We start from the raw sequence: 21,467 nt of genomic DNA, 5'->3' as shown, positions 1-21,467 counted from the left end.
TGAATGGTTTTGCACATGGTTTTCTAACTTCTGCTGTAGTGTTAACCAGATGAGATGTTAGCAGCCCATGACTGAAATGAAAAAGAACATGGAATGAGCAGGAGATGAATGAATGACAAGATAAATAATATATTTCGTTAGAAAAATATGCAAATACACACCTTTTTGCTTATCACATATGATGTATTGATTTATACATATAGATAGCATAAGCATTTCACAATTTTGGCACAATGTGCAATTCTATAATAAGCTATTTTGTTCGTCAGCCCCTACTGTATTAGCTAAATAACATCTAGAATATTTTAGCAAAATATTATCACAGTTGTACTAGAGCTGCCTGAAATACACTGCTTTCCATGTCTGTAAACAAAAATAGACTACTACATAAACACTGTGATTGAAAAAATACCCTCTTTATAACTTCTCCCTTACCTTCAGCAAAGGAGACTTAGCTACTTTAGTATCCAAAATATTTTTCTGAAAGAATATACTTTCTGGGGGGTGGGAATGGGGGTGCACTATATATGTAACCAAAACAAATTAATTTTTTTGTCTTACCACAACTAAATCACTTCTAGGCAGTAGCATAAGATATCATAGATTAGACAAAATTTGCAGGGTTTTGATGTATCTCCTCACTTAGCATACCAATTGAATAATGATCACTCTGATTACTGTGGCAAATTCACATATTAATTTCAGGTGCCATTAATGATACTGATTTATTCAGGGATTTTTGAAGATTTTATACTGAGGATGTAAAGAGAGATATGGGAATATAATTTTGGGCTTCAATGAGAAACTACTTTTATTTTAAATAAATTTGTATATGGTTAAACTTGTAGTGGTTACATATTTTTTTCCTCCTCCGGTTTGGCTAATCATTGCAAACAGAGGTCAACCAGAAACTGATTTCTAATTAGCCGTATTGAGTCTTCCTGGGAAAGACTGGGATCTTACTAAGCTGTGAAGCTGAGTGGATGGCAGTTAATAGACTTTTAGATGAGTTATCAATTCGAATTATCTTTTACTGCTAGATAGCACCCAAGGGTGAGGTAATTGGCTTTATAAAATTTGGAATGGTTTTCTTTACAAATCTTAGAATTTAGGAAAGTAGAGCACTCTCTTTAAAGAGAATATTCTCTTCCATTAGGAATTACATTTTTGGCAGTTTTGTGAAAAATTTAGCAAAGGGTTCTTTGTGACCTCCCAATTTGTAAATGTCAGCAACTAAAGCATATTCAACATGAAGGCCAATTCCTTACAAAAGTGAGGGCTGCCCAGTGGACAGGGGATTATCCAAAACCAGGCTGAGCATACAATGTGAACAAACCAATTCACAAATGGGCCCATTTAATGTTTTGAGCAAATTGACTCAAAGAAAATTTTTTTTTCTCATTCAAAGCATTATGTCTTCCGGCCAAGTACAGATCTTTCCCCTACATTCTTGGTCATCTCTATATTAGAAAGCCGCTTTGTCTTGTGGAGGTCCTGCTGTAATTTGTGTGGTTTACATGGTGTGGATGGTAAAACATCTGAGTAACATCGGAATTGATTGAAATAAATAGATTAGAAGTTTAGATCCATAGCCAAATACAGAAATATTCTAATTCAAATTTTAGAGTTAAAAGTGAAAATATTGACAGTGATTTTGATTTTTAAAGGTATAAATGGCTCAAGATTTTACAATGAGCACCCTGGATCTGAATTAGGTCAATTTAATTGTTTTCCTTGGATACCTTGCTTGCATTACACCTGCATTTCAGTCCTAGATGAAAGATGGAATTTACAAGTGTTGGCAGTGGGAGACTCCATTCCTTAGACTGTCTCCCATAGCAATAGTACCAAGAAGAACATTCTTCAGATTCACTATGGATAAAATCACTTAACAATTCTTCACAAATGATATATCTGACTCCTGGGAGGATGGTGATCACTTTAAAAGCATGGGTGGACTTTCTCCCAGGATGTGAAGTCTCAGAGATCATGATGCTGTATTTGCTTTACATTTAAGCGCATGACTCCTGCTCTAAGATTTCCAGTGGGATGATCTCATGAATCTCCTCGCCCAGGTTGACTTCGGCTTCGACTTCGTATGGGACGTCATTGTTGTTCCCCTCCAGGTTGTTGGCAGCTGCGTGGTTCCGCGGATCTCGGTGGCAGATGCACACGGGGATATCACCAGGATCAGCATTGGTTGCAGCCGCAGCTGCAGCCAGAGCTGCCAGCATAATATTGTATTTCTGCCGGCGGTTGGCGTATCCGTTGCGCTGCTCCCAGCGGATTTTGCACAGTTGCAAACGGCGCGTCAGGGCTTCTTGGACCTGGAAGAGAAAAAGTCTTGTTATCATATAATTGTCAGAAATGACCCAAGCCAACTTTAGGAGCACAATTCTTGGAACTTATCAGAGGTTCAAAGTGGTTGGTTGAATTGTAAATCTGATCTAAAGAACTGTATGGTATATACTCTGGCTGTGCAGAGAAGAAGAATTTGCAAATTGGAGCACTTGTTACTTGTCTAAGCTATCATGGGCAAGGTTACTTGCTACTATGCAAAGGTTTCTTCTTTAGCTCTTAAGTTCAATGAGTGAAATTTGATTTGGTTTCACACTCAATATATGGCATAGACATCATATTAGGGAGAAGGAGGTGGAAAACATTTTATCTGCTACCATCTCTGACAAGGCAGAAGCTTTCATCTGAACCTCTACATTATTGGTCATGAAAATATATATGCAAATCATAGCACAGTTCTGGGTTTTATAATTTTGTTGATTTTCCTTTATCTGATATGGCCAGAGAGAACTCTGGTTAGCGGAGTGACAATCTTTTCAGGATAAAATTATCTCTTTCTATTGATAGACTTCTAATACATAAACAATTCTCTTTAGGATTTAGATTTTTTTTTTTTTACAATGTATTTTCCTGTTCGAACTAGCCAAGAATTGGCATGACTTTACTTGGGTTGTTCTTTCCTTTAAACATGGGTCCTTAAAAATCAGGTTTATAATCTAGGAGCCACCAAATGCGCTGTTGAGGACTTAGGAAACATATTGTTTCAGCATATTTTTGGAGAAGCAATGTCCCCAGACAAAGGTAACTGATAGTTTCCACCCATTCAGCATTTCTCAAATACCAACATTGCCCTTATAAATAAAACTTAAACAGATAATCAGAAGTATCCAAGGTAGACAGTAGTCAGTATAGATGAGTTTGTAAAAGTACCCAGCGGAAATAAAACAGGAAGTCTTTGCTTCTTCTCACCTGCCCTTTTCAAATAATCCCCATTGCAGTGCCATGCATATTAATTAAGTACCCAGCTCAGCACGAGGCCAAGGGTTTGAAGCCTAATTTTTTAAAATTATTACTACAGAAGTGTTCATAGCCCTCTATCATTGTATTCCAAAATTATAACCTATCCTTTTGTGTGGAGATGACAATCTGCGTTAATTTGTAAACCACACATATTAGAATGGGGCCTTAAGCGGCTAGGTTTCAATAATTACACTTTAATAAGGGCAATTATTTTCTACAATACCACAGATTGAGTCTGATGCTGCTTTGATCCAAGAATAAGGACATTAAATCTGAAAAAAAACATCCCCCCAAAAAACAAAAAACAACAAGGAGACTTTCGTTGCTCCTGAAGCATCAAGGGTGCAATCCAAGCAAATCAGGACTTAGCTGCCCGTCTGAATACTATCTGCAATTGTGCCACACGAGCATAGAAAAGACTCAGTGGTAGAAAAACACAACTTGGCTAGTCATGTAACCCTGTAAGGAAAACTGTAGAAGTGAGGCCACATGAAAAAAGGCCCTTTGGAAACTGTGAAGTATTGGCTTTCTATAAACGAGTGGCGATATTATGTGAAAGGCATGCTTACGGTGGTGTTGTAGAAGCAGTAAATCATCGAAACGAAGAATCCCTGTAAAGAGGAGGAAGGGTAGAGCTGGAGTTACTTTTGTGTGCATTATACTGTTTAGCCATCAATATAATTAGTCACTCTGGAGAGGAACATTTTACTGTTTCGATAGCAAGTCAAGGCTTGATGAAAAGCAGTTACTACCACTCATATTCAGTGCTTCACTACCAGAGTATGCCTTGTATTTTTCTTGTTAGAAGAATTCTGTCCTTTAGTTAAAAGGATAGCTCTGGTCAGTATGGTTAATTTGCTGCTGCCTTTAACATGAAGATTTATAGCAGAAGATGCTGATTAGAGTGGATTTGAAAAGAATGTTTTGTACTTAATTTAAAAAACTGAGACCTTGTAGAGTTTAGTAAAGAAAACTTTTGCAGGCACGAGTGTCACAGTGCCTGGCTGTGGGCCTGACTGTGCCCTTGTCTTCACGGTGAACTAGTGCAGTACTGTACCCACAGCCAAGTTCGTCTCTCAAAGAAGGACACAGACTAAGTGACCTCTGAGATCCTGGCCACTTCTCAGAAGTTCCCTTACATTTAAGCTTTAATTATCAATAGAAATGGCCAAAGCAATTATTAAAACAATCCCTAAACTTTATTTTTAGCCCTATTAATTTTGACCTCCAGTAGTAGCAAGTATAATTACTTTGAAATTTATAATTAAGACAGCAAAACTCTGGCCTAAGAGCCTGTGGCAGACTCACCTCTGCCTGAGGACCCTCCATGCCCCAACCTGCTTTCAAAATACCTAGTACTATGTCTTCAGTGGGTCTGTGGACCTGGGGCAGAGTGAATGAAAACAGCCATTCTCCATTTTTGTGTGGCAGACCTGGGGAAGCTCCTGAGAGCCCAACTCTGTTCTCTCCCACAAGAGGACAGACCTGAATGCACTTCCCTTTACAGTCACTGAACGTGACCGATGGATTCCTGACACCCCTGTGACCAATGGAGGGTGACAGAGCAGAAGCCATGAATGGCTCTGTGCAGATTCATTACACCTCATCGCAAAACTGATTCAATGTTTACTGATGAAAAGAGGTTCTGCAAATTACCAAGCGGGAGAATACGCCCATTCTCTGGAGTCTGCCTACCATTGCAGGTATGGCTGACCTTATAGATATTCTATAGGGTCCTGACCTCTCTAATCATGGTCAAGGTAATCAAATGAAATAACTGAAAAAAACTGGATTCCAGTTTAAGAGGGATACAGCTTCCAGCTCTGGGTCCAGTGGAAGGATTTCATCCAGATACAACATCTGCTTCTCTGCTCTGTGTTTTCAAGGTGTGAGCGACTATGTTGATAGTAACCTAGCTGAGCAGGTATGGAATAAACACACCCGTGGCTTCCTTACCTGGAAATGACTCAGAAAGTGCATCACGTAGTCATAGACTCGGGCAGGAATCTTGGTGTGAGGCCTCCAGGGTAAGATCACAAACTGGATTCCCAGCAGGGGCACCAGGAACAGAGTGGCCTTCACTGCCTTCAGATACCGTCTGCCGTCATGCTGACGGTCATTCTTAATCTTCTTCACGAGCACACGGAGGATGTTGAGCAGAAAGAAGAAGTTGACCTGCAAAGATATGATGTTATGAATGAGCAGACCATCCAGATCAGTACCACTGAAGGACACCCACTTTCCTTCATTCTTTATTCAATGTGGGGAGCAGAGATGACCTACACAGGACGTGAGACTGCCTCAAAGGGCATATTCTTACTAGTCATGTGATTTTGAGTGAGTTTACTTGAGTCTTTGGATCTAGTTTTCCTAATGAGTAAAATATCCCGGTGATGTATCTCCTTTGAAGGGCTGCTGTTAGAAACAGCATGGGAATGCATGTGAAGTGCATGAAATACTTTAAGTGCATGATCATTGGTAGGTAGGGTGATGGCTCATGTATCAAAGATAAAGTGGAAGATAGTTTTGCTGGGCAGAGCCCAGGGGAAAAAGTGCAGGGGGACTTTGCTGTCCCTCACTTTCTTAACTGTAACATCTTCAACACTCCTCAGCCCTTGCTCTTTACCTTTAAGAGAATTTGGTTATAGTATTGTTTTTTTAAAAAAACTTAACCTTTGGTGTAGGGTGTATAGAAACGAGCTTATGCACCCCCTCTCATTTTATTAAATACAACATTTTTTTCAACTGAAGACTCTCAAATCAAATTGTTCTTATTATAGATCATCATTTAATTAGCTTCATTTAAAAATTTTAATATATATGCTATATAGAACCATCTTCAAAGAAATCCTCAGAGATAACATTGTTAGCAATAGACTTAAAAAGCAGTTCTCACCGTCAGTGCTGCCATGATAGGGCCGTGGATGATGTAAACCAGATAGGTTTCCACACTCATCCAGCAGCTGAAAAAAAGGGTGGGGGGAGAATATATCAGTATAGATGCATTTTATTTACATGTATTTATTTAACTAAAAACTGCCACAATACCTGTCATTGAAGTGCTTCAGCCTAGCAATAGCATGGGTTATAGTTGGCACCACCGGGAACCCTAAAAATGTAAAAAAAGTATATATTACACCTGGTTTTCTGGTCATAAGTTACAACTATAATTGAATGGAAAATGGTAGTTTACTTTAAAAAATCGTGGCAAATTTAACATCTCTGTCAAGATATTTCCCTGATGTGTTTGCACAAATTATCTTTGGTCAAACCAGGTAAATATGTTCTTGGTTAAATACCATGTGCTTTCAGGGAGTTTGGTTAAGAGCACCCAAATAATTATGGTAGGTATAGTCTACTCTCCCTAGGACTGCTCTACCATTGTTTTGTCTTGATGATGATGATGACTTAGACTAGAAAGCCTTTCATTGTGTGTGAACTGGGCTCTCTCATGGGGAGAAGCTGGTCCCCCTGGAGGGATGTGACCTGGGACAGCATGTGGAAGTGGTCGTGTGATTGCTCTGAAAGCCTTGTTAGTGTTTGCAGTATTCCTCCTCGGCCGTTTGTGTTCCTATTTGTGTCATGTGCATCGATCCTGTTCTCTTTCAGTAAGATCACTTCAGAAGAGCCAGTGTAAGTTCTGGCTGCAGAATCTTTGTGAAGGCAGCGTAGTATTGACTTCTCTGCCTACACCTAAAGTGCTAGTGGAAACAATTTTGAATTTATAAACAGAATGATGGAGATAGTTACTGGCAATGCATCCTACCAGGTTGCATCTTTTTAAAAATAAATGTTCATTCTCTGCAGGTTGTCTAGAATACAGTTGTGATTTTCATAAGAAAAATCTATCTGTTTTTCTCAGATGTACCCATGTACAACAGAGTATGACTTAATTTGGTTTGAAAAATCTGTTGAATGAGTTTTTAAATAATTATCAGGCTAAGAAATGTGTCTCAGAAGTATATTAGACTTACACACTTTGATTTTCTGAGAATTATATGCAAAAAGAGAGTGCCTGAAAATATTGAGTTTTCACCAGAGAACCACCTCACCTTCTAAACCCATGAAGCATATAATTTAATAGGAACATCGATTAAATGTTTGACCTGAAAGAATTTTGAGTTTGACTATTTATACAAGACATAATTGCGTTGTATCCACAGCAGTTCTAACATACTGTTTTCCCACTTGGGTTTAGAGATATTCATTCCCTGGATTTATTCTGAAATACATACTTTTAATTAGACAACAAGAGAAGCATATGGAGATTTCACTCTCATCTCATCATTTTGTAGAAAGGAAAATGTGTTTCTTACATATTACATAGAGGAGTATAGGCCACAAATCTGCTAATTCCTATGGCTCTTTGCCTTCCTCTAGACAGGATACCTCTTTTTCTGCACTTAAAAAAAATCCTCACTCAAGAATATGTTTATTGACTTTAGAGAGAGGAAGGGTGAGAGAAAGAGAGAAACATCGATGTGAGAGAGATACATCGATCGGGTTGCTTTCTATGTATACCCCAACCAGGGTTCAAACCCGCAACCTAGGTATGTGCCCTGACTGGGAATCAAACCTGCAATCTTTTGCTGTCTGGAACGATGCTCCAATCAACTGAGCCACCTGGCCAGAGCTCATTACATTCTTTTTGATACAGCTGAACAACTTGTTCCTTTTCTCCTTTGAATTGTTTATGCATGTTAAGCATATGTCTTCATTGATCTGTCTATGATGATGATGCTGAAAGCTTTTATAACTAATTCACAATGTAACAGTATGGAAAGAGCAGTATAAATTGTTCCTTCCAGGGTGCCCTCATCCTTGCGAATGTCACAGGCAAGAATAAATGTACATCCTTTTTCTTCCATGAAAAATTGTTGAGTATGGAAGATGGGTGTTCTTAAATAGTCAAAACTGGTACAAGAAGTATGCCATACATTTATTTCAAAAAAAGTAAAATAGATCAGACAGAAATGGTGTCTCTCTGTGTGGGGGTGTATGTGGCAGGCCTGGTTGAGATGTTATTTTCAGGTCTTCAATTGAAAGGCATCTGACCAGCACCAATCATTACTCTTGTGATGATCAGAATTGCTACTGGGAGGCTGAAATTATATCCAGTTGATTCTTGGCATGACCAGCTTTTGGAAGATTAGAAATTCTTGAAAGGGTGTGTTTGAGGCTGAGAAGGGCAGGGGAAGGAAAGAGCAACCTCTTATGCAAGGCTGGAGCTAAAAAAACACACACAACAATAAAAGCCCATTTTGATCTTTGTATTCTGGTTTGTTTTGAGGACAGAGAAGAACAGGAGAACCTAGCACCTGTGGCGGGGCCAGTAGATTAGTCAGAAACCTGATTTCTAATTTCACTAGATGGTTAAGGAAACGGGATTCTGGGCTGCTGCTGCTTCTCCCCAGGGTGGCGTGGCCCACAAGGTGAGCCGTCCAGTTCACAATCTATACCAGAGCTGTCCCTAGGCAATATTTGTTTGATCTGCTTCTATGATTTCCCAGACACCTTCTATACAATTGGTAACAATGTCTGTTGGGCAGGGATTTAAATATTAAGGTTGATGTTCTTAGAAAGCTTTTGGATTATCCTCCATCCTCAGTAAATACTTTCTCTCTTATCCATATTTTTAGGAGCTTCCCAAAATGTGGCAGTAAAGGGCAGGCTTAGATGAAAATACTCCACAGCCTCTGCTCCGAGTCACCGTCATCTTATCAAGGGAGAGCAAAGGCAGCCTTGGCCCTCCAGTAAGAATCCTCCTCTGGTAAGGGAGTTTCATGGGATTTTTTTTTTAAATAAAGCAGCATGTGCTTTTGTCCCAGAGCCTTTTCCCTCTCACTACCTCATTCTCTACCTGCTCCATTGTAACCAGGGTGAGCTAGGCTGTTAGCAGCCCTGAGGGAAGGGGAACAATTCTAAAGAGTCCTCATGGACCATAGCACCTGCCTTAGTCAATCTACAGAAGCGGTCACAGCTGAAGCAACCCAGGGATAGGATTTTAAAGCCATTACCATGTGCAATGATGTCATATGGGCTCTATTTGGAGGCCTATGTTGTTACATCTATTGCTCATCTAAACTCCACTTCTTGACCTGTCAGTGGAGGAATCCTGCTGTTGGATTGACAGGAAGGAATGTTCTTGAGGAAGGGATGTGGGTGAGGGTGGAGGACATACAGAATTCAAAATGTGGAATTCTCCTTTGCTCTACAAACAGATGAAAAATAAAGCTGAAAGGGGGCCTACTCAGATCTTCTCTCAACCAGAGTATGGTTTCTGTCTATCCATTAGCTGGGTTACCTGAATACGTTCATAATCATATCCCCCCATTTCCGCACTGACCCCTATGTTCATCACAGTCTGTATAAACTTGTTAAAGGGCTTCTACCAAGTTCTCTTAGAGACTGAACTCTTTCCAGCATCTCAAAGGACCAGGGCCCCTGATTGGTCTCTCAGACCAAGATTCCAAGAACATTATAAATATACAGATAGAGGTGAGAGTGGCTCAAAACTCAGTTGGAGGAAATACATACCCCAGCCCAAGAGATAATACCACTTCATGTTTTGTTCCCCATTGAACACGTTCACCACAAGGAGTTTGTGCAGATAGATCCCTTCACAGAGCATCCAGAAATAATTGCATAACATCAGGTAATGGTTGATACAATTCAGAATCTTGCAGCTCAGCTGTCAGAAAGAAATGGAGATACTCAGTGGAAGATACGGGCAAGGATTTGACAGTAAACAGAGGGTAAATGTGACAATGAGTCAAAGTATCTGCATTCAGCCCATATTCAGCGTCCCCGAGCATCTGTTAACACATGCCACCCTCTGTATCCACAAATCAGAGTCATGGTGCATAGGTCATTTGTACTACATATAAACAGCCATCTAGGGGAATGGAAGCCTAGTCCCTAAAATGTTCTTTTTCTATTACACTTTGGTGACTTGCATGGATCAGACAAATTTATTTTTCTTCAATGAGTCTGAGCCAAGGATCTGTCACATGACTTTTAAAGCGCCTTTTCTATGGCCAATGAAGTGAATTACCCAGAAATGGTTAATGCTGCTCCTGAAGTTCATTGATATGTTGGTGATATCTCTTCAGGCACAAAGAGGAGATAACCAGGGGATGCATTTGTCATATATGATCCAGGAGCTATGCTGAACCCAACTGATGACTTCTGCTCTAGTTACTTGCTGGCCTTTTAGTGCTGATAATCTCAATCATCCAAGAGCATAAGCTCCCTGTTCCAGCAGAGTCACAATGCAATGGGACCTTCCTGACTTTGACCCATATATACACTAAAACCTCAGGAGGAGGAACTATAGAACTTCCTATCAAGATGTTAGTGGAGTCGGTAAACTAAGGGGCAAAAAGGTTCGGTCAACTTGAAAACTGTCAATGTGTACATTCTCTAAAGCTAGCTGAGTGAAGGAGGAAAATCCCCCACCCAGAAAGTCAGCATTAACTGACTTTGTAGGGAAGTACTGAAGTGTCTCCAGAGGAATCTAAAGGTATAACATTTTTAATTAAATGTGACTGTGTCATGCAATCCTGAGCTGATTTCTGATAAAGCCTTAGAGAAAATGAATTGAGTCTGTGGAACTGTAGACATGATTCGGTGTGTTTGGGATGAGAGGGGAAGCACTGGAGAAAAAAAGTCCCATCTGAGATAAGCACATTGGAAGATGATCCAGGAAGTGGCCAAGGAAGCATTCTGGAAATGTTCAGCAAACAAAAATACAGTCAACAGAAAAGCAGGATACACAGTGGAAAAGAAAGTCTGCTGGCAATGCAGCAGGGGAATAAGAATTAACAGCTTGCTACGCTCGAGTCTTTCTCTATATCAGCGGTTCTCAACCCGTGGGTCGCGACCCCTTTGGGGGTCAAACGACCCTTCCACAGGGGTCGCCTAAGACCATCGGAAAACACATATATAATTACATATTGTTTTTGTGATTAATCACTATGCTTTAATTATGTTCAATCTGTAACAATGAAAATACATCCTGCATATCAGATATTTACATTACGATCATAACAGTAGCAAAATTACAGTTATGAAGTAGCAATGAAAATAATTTTATGGTTGGGGGTCACCACAACATGAGGAACTGTATTAAAGGGTCGCGGCATTAGGAAGGTTGAGAACCACTGCTCTATATGATGTAATGAGCATATTCTATCACTCTTCTCTGGGGATTCTCAGGCCATGACTGATCTAGTTTTATATTCTCAGACCACAGTCCTTTTTGATTATTTGTGATTTACAAAACTCTGAGTATTCCCTGCATTCTGCTTTTATACTTAGGCCCTTTTGGATTGAAGCAGAATTTAACAAATGCTCTGAGTTTCCACATCTCCTATGCTGTGTATCACAGAAATGAAAGTGGATGTCACAGAAAATGACAAGGGCTTAAGCCTTAAGCTAAGGCCTAATGACAATGGAACAACTATAATATAAATAATATACTAGGCAACAATTGAGAGTTGCTATGTGCCAGGCCCTGTTGGGGGTTTTAGGTGTATTGGTTTATTTAATCCTCACAAACAACTCTATGAGGAAGGGGTATTACTGCCTCCACTTTACACATTAGGAAAGCGAGGCACAATGAGGTTCAGTAACTTGCTCAAGATTACAGAATGAACTGGAAGGGAGTAGAAGAGCTGGGATCTGAGATTCTATAGTTCAGCAAGAACAGTGCTACAGTATTTGGAGCAAGCCAGCGAAGCACAGCAAATACCAGATTGACTGTTGCTCTGTAGCTGTGTTCTACCAATGAACCAACATACCCCAAAGGAGTGTACGAAACTCCTTGTACTTCAACTGGAATGAAAGCAAATCTATAAGAAGTTCTGCACTAAATTCACGATAGCTTTCTAAAAGCAGTGGAAATGCAAATGTTGAGATGAGGGCTCGCCACATAAACCATGACACAAGAGACCACTTGTAAGCTATGCTTATCTGTAGAGGCACCAGCCAGATAGACCAGATAAGAGTAACTGGAAATTGGGTTGATGCCTGTGGCCCTTTTAGGAATAACTTAAAATCCATAATAAATTCTTCAAATCCAATTTTAAGTAATTCAATTTAAAGAGAATAAAGAAGCCTTCTCTATTTTTCCACATCATCTGATCTTTAATGAAATACCATTTATTGATTTTGACATGGGAGTAATATGAAGTAGCATCAACGACCAGAGTGGGATACTATATCCCATGTTCACATTTTGGCATAGTCTCTCTGCACTGTCCCTCAAATCCATTACAGTTTTTCATTCCCAATCTCACTGCTTCCAGAGCCTACAAAATGGATAACTCCAATGTAATTTTATCTGCCACTGATCTCTCATCTCAAACACTCTGCTGTCCCTGTCCCCTCCCTCACATTTCTATACTATTCCTTGCAGCAGCTGCCTCTGGGTTACCAGGAGGAGTCCGTTCTCCTCCCTGGGTTTCATGGGTCTCTCCTGCCTCAGCCCTGAGCATCCATTCTGGGTAGATCATCTTATGACTAGGATGAAGTTCCAACAGAGTTTGGTGGCTCAAGTGTCCTGAACAAATGAGAAGAAATTCACTTTGTTTTTCAGAACTTGGGACTCATTTGATTTTCCTTATACAGGAGGTTATAGAAAATGTGACTTGATTGTTTTGGCTTTTGAGGTGCAAAAAACTCAGGTTCCCAGTAAAAACTAATAATCTCCCTGTATTGTAGCTTTCAGATTCAGAGAAAAAGTTCAGAGACACATTTCTTTCCAGAAAGTGACAAGGATGCCACTTCCTTTAGATGCAGCAAGAACAATACTTTTAATTCTGTCTCCTGACTCTCCACATGATGAAATAAGCAGAGAGAGCAATAAATGAAATTTTAAATATTATGGAAATGAAATGCTCCAATGACATGGATGACAATGGGCAATTTTCACATCACTCAGTAAACTGAGGATCTATTCAGCCCTTATTTATGCCATGAGTTCTTACGAGTTTAACTTAAAAAAATGCGAAGGAATAGAATTTTCACGCTTGGTTTTACAGGAGAGAACCTGCTTAACCTAAAAACTCCCAAGGAAAGAAACTGACTGCTCTGATGGGAGAGGGACCATGAACCCATGGGGACTCCTCATTGAGGAGTGAGAACACTGTTTTATTTTGCCCCCAATAAAATGTACTCTAACAGAAGTAGTGCAACAACAGTTGGAATGATGCAGCCACATTTTACAAGAAATAACTTTCTTTTTAAAATATATCCCCCTGGGCACTGGGAAGGAATATCTTTTTGCCTCTTAACTGCTGACTCCGTGACCTGAGAATTGGGTCAAAATGAAAAAATAATCCATAACTCTGTCTTTAATTTGCTTAGGAGATAAATTGTCTTTAAAATGATATATTGTTTTTTCAAAGTAGACATATGCCTGAATCACAGATAGATGAACTGATTGTGGATGTGCTTTTCCTTAATTAGGATTGCGGTTAAACTTTTCATGTTAGTTGCAATTTCAATTAATATTTGAAGATTGAAAATGTCCAACAACTTCCCTTTCTAAAAAAGTTTTGCGCTTTTTTTTTTGTCCTTTCTTGGGTTTTTATTTGCTGTCTCTACTCTTCTTGGCTATGGAGGACCTTAATCTAATGTTTTCTAGAATGTCAGTTTTTCAAGAATAATGCAATATTTCAAATGATTCATTTAGTTTTACAAACAATGACACCATGTTAACTATTTACAAATGCTACATCTTTAAAAATAGAATTAAAAACAAATAAGGCAGTGCTCACCGGATCCGAGTTCACGTACTCAATTTTGGGGACCACTTGGGTTAGGTGGACGAGGACACCAATAGAATTCAGAATGTAAGTCAGAAACATGTGCTTATGCATGGTAACCCGTTGGCAGGCAAGATTCCTAGAAGAAAAAGTAACAGCATTAACCAGTGCTAAAATGTTGAAATACCTGGGGGAAAAACATTTTGGCAGTATTTTTAATATTCCCTTTAGCAATCGTTGAGAGAATGTATTGAAACAAGTGAGGTTGGTCCCATCTATAAGACCTCTTACTCCTGAGTTTTAAAAACAGTTTTCCCACACCTTTCAGTTCTCAGGTGACTTTGCCCAACAAGTGAAAGAATGGGTGATAAAACCACTTTTAATTAGAATAAATGTCGCGAAATTAATTGAGAGAAGAACTCTTACAGGAGAAACTGTTACAGTTTGGCATGTGCTTCAGATGAAAAGTCAACTATTTATTGATGTAACCAGGCAGAAACTGTGTGGCAAGTGGGATAACAGAGCATGAAGTAAGAAGGAAGGTGGCCTGTGACAAAGCATTGGATCCATGTCCTTGACCCTTACATACACAGACTTTATGAAGTTTCCCCTCATCTTCTCTTTTGACATTTGCTCTGAAGTCTTTTCATCTCTCATAATCCAATTGGAATCAACTTCGTAGTTCCTACTTTCCACAACCTCCTGATGGTGGAGCTCAGGCACAGGCAAAGAATTTTAAATAGGCTCAAATTTGACCTCATTATGAGGCATCCTGTGGTTTGGATCTGTCGATACCTATCCTCGTTGCATAGCCATGTCCCACCTTTTGGGTGCTAAGCAATTTGTTGGATTTTTAAAAGTTCCTTCATAAACTTTTAATATGTATTTGTGCGAATGTTCATATGAGTAAGCATGATTAAATATCCTATTTCACTTTTTGATGCAAATGAAGAGAGCCTATGGAAGGGCTATAACAAAAGTGGAATGATTATCTTAGATAAATGTAAATCTTGTATTTACCGTATTTGATTCAGTTAAAAAATGTGTAGCATCATGTGAAAACCTAATGCATTGTTAATGATGCTAAAGATTAATAATAATAACTACCCCTAAAAATTATTCATAGAATAAAGTTAGAATCCCAAGAATTTTGATGAAAGATAAAATATGAGGGTAGTCTAGTTTTACTTACAATGCTTTTCCTATATTTCTAACTCAATTATCTGTAGCAAAAAGTAAGTTTAAGTAATGAGTTCATGTGTTAGAGCACAGTTTGATTATTGTAGCTACATTTTTCAAGTTTTCAGGAAGCACAAGCATCAGTAAATAATACAGAATATTTTAAAATTTGGCACTTGTTGCAGGAGTGGAATGCAGAATGGGGTTTAGAGAACTGTCTCTCTCTCTCTCTCACACACACACACACACACACACACACACACACTATCATGTACTACTTTAGCAGCAGAAAAGTCTGTTAAATAAACCAAACCTAATTGATTTTATAATAGTGCTATAAAAGTAGGTTGTAAATTTAAGGATTTAAAAAGAAAAAAATGCTTTATATGAAACATCATACCCAATTACACTGCATAAACTCTTCCCTACTGCACTGTTAAACCTGTGACTTGCCATTTCCCTTACAGTCATAATGGCATTTTATAATTCTTCTCACTGGGAGGCAAATACCTCTGGTCTCATTATTGGATTCGGCATGGCACAAACCAATGACAGTTGGCATCATCCAGCACGAGGAGTGTGGATGAAGGCATCACACAGTGCTAAGCTCAGGCCTGGTTTTCTGTTAGTCAGGTAGAGTTCAACGATCTGCTGACGTACAACACTGACTTAAAGGACTGGTTAATGTTCAATGTCCTGTGAGAACTGGAACCACCCTGAATAATTTCAATATAATTTCTGCTAATTGTTAAACGTTTTCTTGCATTTCCTTGATGACGTTTACACTGAACTTTTTGAAGTGAGTTAAAGATACTTTAAAAATTTATTAAAATTCATTCAATAATCCAACATACATTACTGTTTACCTGCTATAACTTAGACCTTCTGGTAGATTCTAGGTATATATAGATGAACAAAACAGATAGCTTTGGCCTTCAGGGACCTTATATACTATGTAATTGCTTATTTACTCTTAGTGCGATAATTAATATAATTTTTCTTGCTACTTCATGACTCCCATATATCTCTTATGATTTGCAGAAGATCCCCCTCCCCCGTCCAACTTTTACAGTTTTCCATTTATTTCAGTATCTTAAAGAAGAAAGAAAAAGCAGATGCTATGAGGGTGCTTACCTGAAACGCAGGAAAACCCCCAGCGAACTTGTCAAGGTGAGAAGAGAAACAGAGTGTCCCACAACAGCCACATAGAACATCATGTATGCGTGCTGGAATAACAATAGCAGAAACAACAAAAATAGTTACAAACACAAATGCTGTGAGTGAATAAATGATGATAGAAGGGGGAAGTAGTTTCTATTTTTAAATATCAGTGTAAATCAACAACTGTTTCCCTCCTTTAAAATAACCTACTAAAATTAGAACAAGTATTTCAAAGAATTAAATTATATTGAATTATAATAAACTGGATGAATAGATTGAATATTATGAGATTAAGAATATGCATGACGTTGTGGGAAGAGCACAGGACTGGATTTATCTGAGCTGTTCTTCACTCAGATTATTATTATTAAGTCTTTGTGTACTTTCATAAAGTCAGTCACTTCACCTCTCTAGACCTCAGTAGTCCTGACCTATAAAATAATTTGGTTGGACTAGATGATTTTTAAAGGGATTATATGCTGCTTATAAGAAACAACATTAAATACTGGGATACCGAAATATTGAATGTAAAAGAATGGGAAAAGATGACTCAGATTAACCCTAGTCATAAGAAAACTGGTGTAATATCATATAGGTGCAGATATTAAGTCAGAAAGATATAATAATTTTAAATTTCTATGCACCTAATAATATAAACTCATACCATATAAACATAAAGCAAAAATTGTTATCTCCTAGTAACCAATAAAACACATAGACAAAAATCAAGCTGTAAAGATTTGAATAACATGATCAATAAAATTTACTAATTCACATAATAAACACTGCACCCAACATCTGCAGAATACCATTCTTTTCAGGTGCTGACTCAATATTCAGAGAATATTTATCCAAAATGCCATACACTAATCAGTAAAGCACATTTTAACATATTTCCAATAATTGAAATCTTAAAGACCATCTTCACTGACCAGAATAGTTTAAAAATCATTAATAAAAAGATAACTTTAAAAACACTATCATATTGTTGAGAATTAAGCATACATTTCTAAATGACCATTGGATTAAAGAACTCATAAGGACATACCAAGACTTTTTAGATACAGGTGAAGCTGTACATAGAGGGAAATTTAAAGACTAAAAGGCATATGTGAAAATGAAGAAGGTTGAAAATTAATGATCTAAAGTTCCAACTACAGGAGTTATAGAAGAATTAAACTCAAAGAATGTAAAAGAAATTGTACTGATAAAGAGAACGTGAATATACAATTGAGTGGAATAACAAAGAAAATTTGGTTCTTAAAAGAGAAACCAATTTTAAATCCCCCTGGAAAGAGTGATCAAGGAAAGAAGCCCTAAGATAAATGAAAATACATGTCAACACAAAGGTTTACAGCAGCATCATTCCTAACAGCCAAACACTGGGAACAACTCCAGTGTCCATCAACTGGTGAATGTAGTTTATCCACAGAATGGGATACAGATACATGCTAAACACCAACATGGAAAAAAAAGGAAATTGGTGCTTAAGTATCCACTTTAAAAAAACACCAAAATGAATGTTCTAAATGGAAAAGAATTAAATATATGTTATCTGATTTTATTCTATAATATAAGTTAGCAGCTTGGTAGCAGATACTTTGCAGTTATGTATTCATACGTGTGTGTGTGTGTGCATTATCACCAAATACTGAAATTTGAAGTAGAACCTACCTTCATTTTTTCATCAGAGAAAGCGTAACACATACTGTAGTTAGTCAGGGTTTCGTTCATGTCGGCAGTTAGTTCCCAAGTTCCATTTATTTCACAGTGTTTTACAGCCACCTCTGTTAATGAGACATAAGTTATTACCATTTCAAAACAACAAGAAGGAAAAATAATAAATTAAGGCTTAAAATAATTTCAAAGTGTTAATCACTTAATAGGATTTGAATATGAGTATCAGTAAATGGAGACGACCATGAACTTATTAGATTTTGGGATGTTTTATACAAAACGTTTTTATATACGGTATCTCATTTTAGCTTTGGCAGAGCGCTGTAAAACAGATACTGCTACCTCCATTTTACAAACAGCACAGAGACAGAGAGGTTATGGAATTTAAAAAGTCAGTAGATAGTGGGTGAGCTAGGATTGAATACCAGGTCTTTCAGACTCCAAAGTGCTACCTACACTTTATGTCCTGTTTATTTTTTATTTTTATTTTTAACAGACATTAAACTTATGATTTTTGATAGAACTGTGAGAAGAGCAAGACATACTTTTCTTCATTTATATGCAATATTTATTGACTTATGAAACTGCAGTTTTTGTTGGTCAAATGATCAAATATTGGCAATTTCATATGACTAAATTCAACAGAACCAAGAAACCCAAAACTAGGGGATGTATCAAGAAGTCATTTTGATGCCCCTCAAAATAATTTTACTGAAATCATCTCTCTTTGTCCCACATAGAATATATTAGGGATTCATAGATTTAGCTTTCACTATTGACTTTTTACATCATCTCCTATGTGATAGTGAAATTTGCTGATGCAGCTGGATTGACATATGAGAGATCTATACCTTTGCAATGGGCAGGTTCTGTGCAAAAAGCACTTTGCAGAATTATTTTCTAAATGTTAATAATGACCATTTAAAGGGGGTGTTAGCCTTCCCATTGTACATCTGAGGCCAGGGATCAAATCCAGGTCTACTCAATTCCAAAGCTATGGCAGGGCTAGTAAGCTCCGCATTTAACCTTCTAGTCCTGTCCTGTGGAAAGGTTATGTATACTCCATTCCACTGACCCAAAGAATCATAAATAATTTTGTTGACTACAAGATAGTTTTTAAATTCCAACCTAATTAGCTACACAATTGGAAGAAAAAGTATTCTGAATAAAATAAAATAAATGAACAAGTAAATATTAAAATGAATGCACTTGTCAAATTTAATCTGAGTTGTTCAGATTTTCTTTAGTTCTCGAAAGTACCTCTGCAATGTATTTATTGCCTGAGGGATTATATAACAACCATGAATTGGTATAATATGCAAAGAGATTTTAAAAGTATATTTGGAACTCTGGACAAGTTTTGATTTCTGATAATTTCTTAGGGAAAATATTTTTTAAGCATTTTTCATCATTGACAAAGGCAAAGATCTGTCCCATATATAGATAACTCTATTATACTGTCTTTTTGGTTTTTTGTTTGTTTGTTAGCAGAGAGATGTGGAAGTCAGAATCATATGCTAATATTTGGAGGACATTGACATTGTTTTAAAGGCTAAGGAAACAACTCATGTTAAAAAATTTCACTGAAATCTGATAATATTTAGTTTTCTATCAGTTGTTTTGGTAAGTCAGTAAATATGCTGAAAGTTAGTATAAAAATCTTTTCATCTTTGGCATTTTTTAGATGAAATTTATCATTTTTCTTTGTATTACTGAAATAGTTACTACCAGACTAAACACAAGATTTAATCTGTAAATTGCAGATTTGTTTCTGTGTCTACTCTAACAATTATTTAAACTTTCAATCAAAGTTGTTTTCAAGCAACCCATTAGAATCATCATTGCTTAACGTAAATCTGTTACAAAGTTAAATAGAAAATTTTTGAATTGTGTGCTGAGAAAGCCACTGGACCAAAACTATATAAAGAAGTGAACACCAAGAATGTTTGAAAAAGGGTTAGTACTAACCAGCACAGAAAAATTGACACGGGAAATTGGTCAGTGGTTTTGTTAATACTATTTGTCAATGATGACCATTCCAAGCTTACTTGTAATTTTAAAAAGTGGTTTGTGACGTAGCATTTTATTGTCAGCAAGTAGTTTTTTGTTTTATTAAAATAACCATACTTTGGTTTTAACCAAGTTATGTAGCTATGCACGGCAAAATACATTATATGGAGGAGAGGTATCTGTTTTGAAGACCTTCCAATCATGGACAGGACTGTAGGAAATATCATTGCTTTGTTTTGATTTAACTAAAGTCTGGATATAGGCATTTCCTGTTCTAACTGTTGCAGCTGTCAACAATTTGTCCTCCTCCCCCTGGCAAGTTTTTAATATCTGAAGAAAGAATATGTCTATTTTGATATCCCTTTCTAACCAAACATCCCCATTTCCCTTTAAAATATTCTAAGTTTGGACTGCCCTCACTCTAGACCAGTGGTTCTTAACCTTCCTAATGCTGTGACCCTTTAATACAGCTCCTCATGTGGTGGTGACCCCCAACCATAAAATTATTTTTGTTGCTACTTCATAACTGTAATTTTGCTACTGTTATGAATCGTAATGTAAATATCTGATATGCGGGATGTATTTTCATTGTCACAAAATTGAACATAATTAAAGCATAGTGATTAATCACAAAACAATATGTAATTATATATGTGTTTTCCGATGGTCTTAGGTGACCCCTGTGAAAGGGTCATTCGACCTCCAAAGGGGTCGCGACCCACAGGTTGAGAACCGCTGCTCTAGATTCACAGGGATGAGCTGTTCACAGATTTTTAGGCCCAATCCCCAGAGATTCAAATTTGATTGGTCTAGAGAGGTACCTGGCATCCACATTAAAAAAAAACACACCTCATTAATTCCAAGGGTATCAGGGTTGAGAATCATTATCCAAAGGCATCTTCACTCTATGCCATTAATGTTAAGTGTTCGACTCCAAGGACAGGGTCTTAAATATCTCTTTGTTAAATTTGCTTTTTACACTAACATATTCCTTCAGACTATTAACATCTTTTGAATTTCAATACTGTTATCCACTCTTTCATGATCTACCTGTCTTTACCAAGCACTTTGTCTAAAATGAAATCTGCCATTTTATTAAACTGTTTTGTATATGATCAAGACATAGATTTGGGTTAATCGTAAAATCCTAAAGAATGTAAGTTTGTTGAATTATAGGTATTTTTAAGATGTGCTTTTCTTTTGAAGTGGGTTTGTCCCCCACCTGAGGTAGTTCTATCCAAAAACCAGGCTGAAAAGATGGATCTATGCCTGGAAATCTCTGTTCTGCTGACCAAAAACTTGTCTTTTAGTCAATAATTATAGCCACTTTGGCAAGAGCTCATTGCTGCTTTG

At 37.5% G+C, this 21,467-nt stretch overlaps 1 protein-coding gene across 1 annotated transcript in view; it reads right to left on the bottom strand.

Annotated features, from left to right (window-relative positions):
• Nucleotides 1-269: 269 nt before the first annotated feature.
• Nucleotides 270-21,467, bottom strand: part of CALCR (calcitonin receptor) — a 72,744-nt gene continuing 51,546 nt past the window's right edge. Inside the window, exons 6-14 of the mRNA XM_005876082.2 lie at nt 18,102-18,214; nt 16,401-16,492; nt 14,100-14,226; nt 9,856-10,009; nt 6,367-6,427; nt 6,215-6,281; nt 5,275-5,493; nt 3,888-3,929; nt 270-2,327 (exon numbers count right to left, since the gene is read on the bottom strand). Of these exons, the coding sequence (XP_005876144.1) occupies nt 2,013-2,327; nt 3,888-3,929; nt 5,275-5,493; nt 6,215-6,281; nt 6,367-6,427; nt 9,856-10,009; nt 14,100-14,226; nt 16,401-16,492; nt 18,102-18,214 (1,190 nt within the window). The 3' untranslated portion in view covers nt 270-2,012. The remainder of the gene's footprint in view (nt 2,328-3,887; nt 3,930-5,274; nt 5,494-6,214; nt 6,282-6,366; nt 6,428-9,855; nt 10,010-14,099; nt 14,227-16,400; nt 16,493-18,101; nt 18,215-21,467) is intronic.

The sequence above is a fragment of the Myotis brandtii genome, unplaced genomic scaffold, assembly GCF_000412655.1.
Source record: "Myotis brandtii unplaced genomic scaffold, ASM41265v1 scaffold48, whole genome shotgun sequence".
NCBI lineage: Eukaryota > Metazoa > Chordata > Mammalia > Chiroptera > Vespertilionidae > Myotis > Myotis brandtii.
This window is presented reverse-complemented; position numbering and strand designations above follow the sequence as displayed.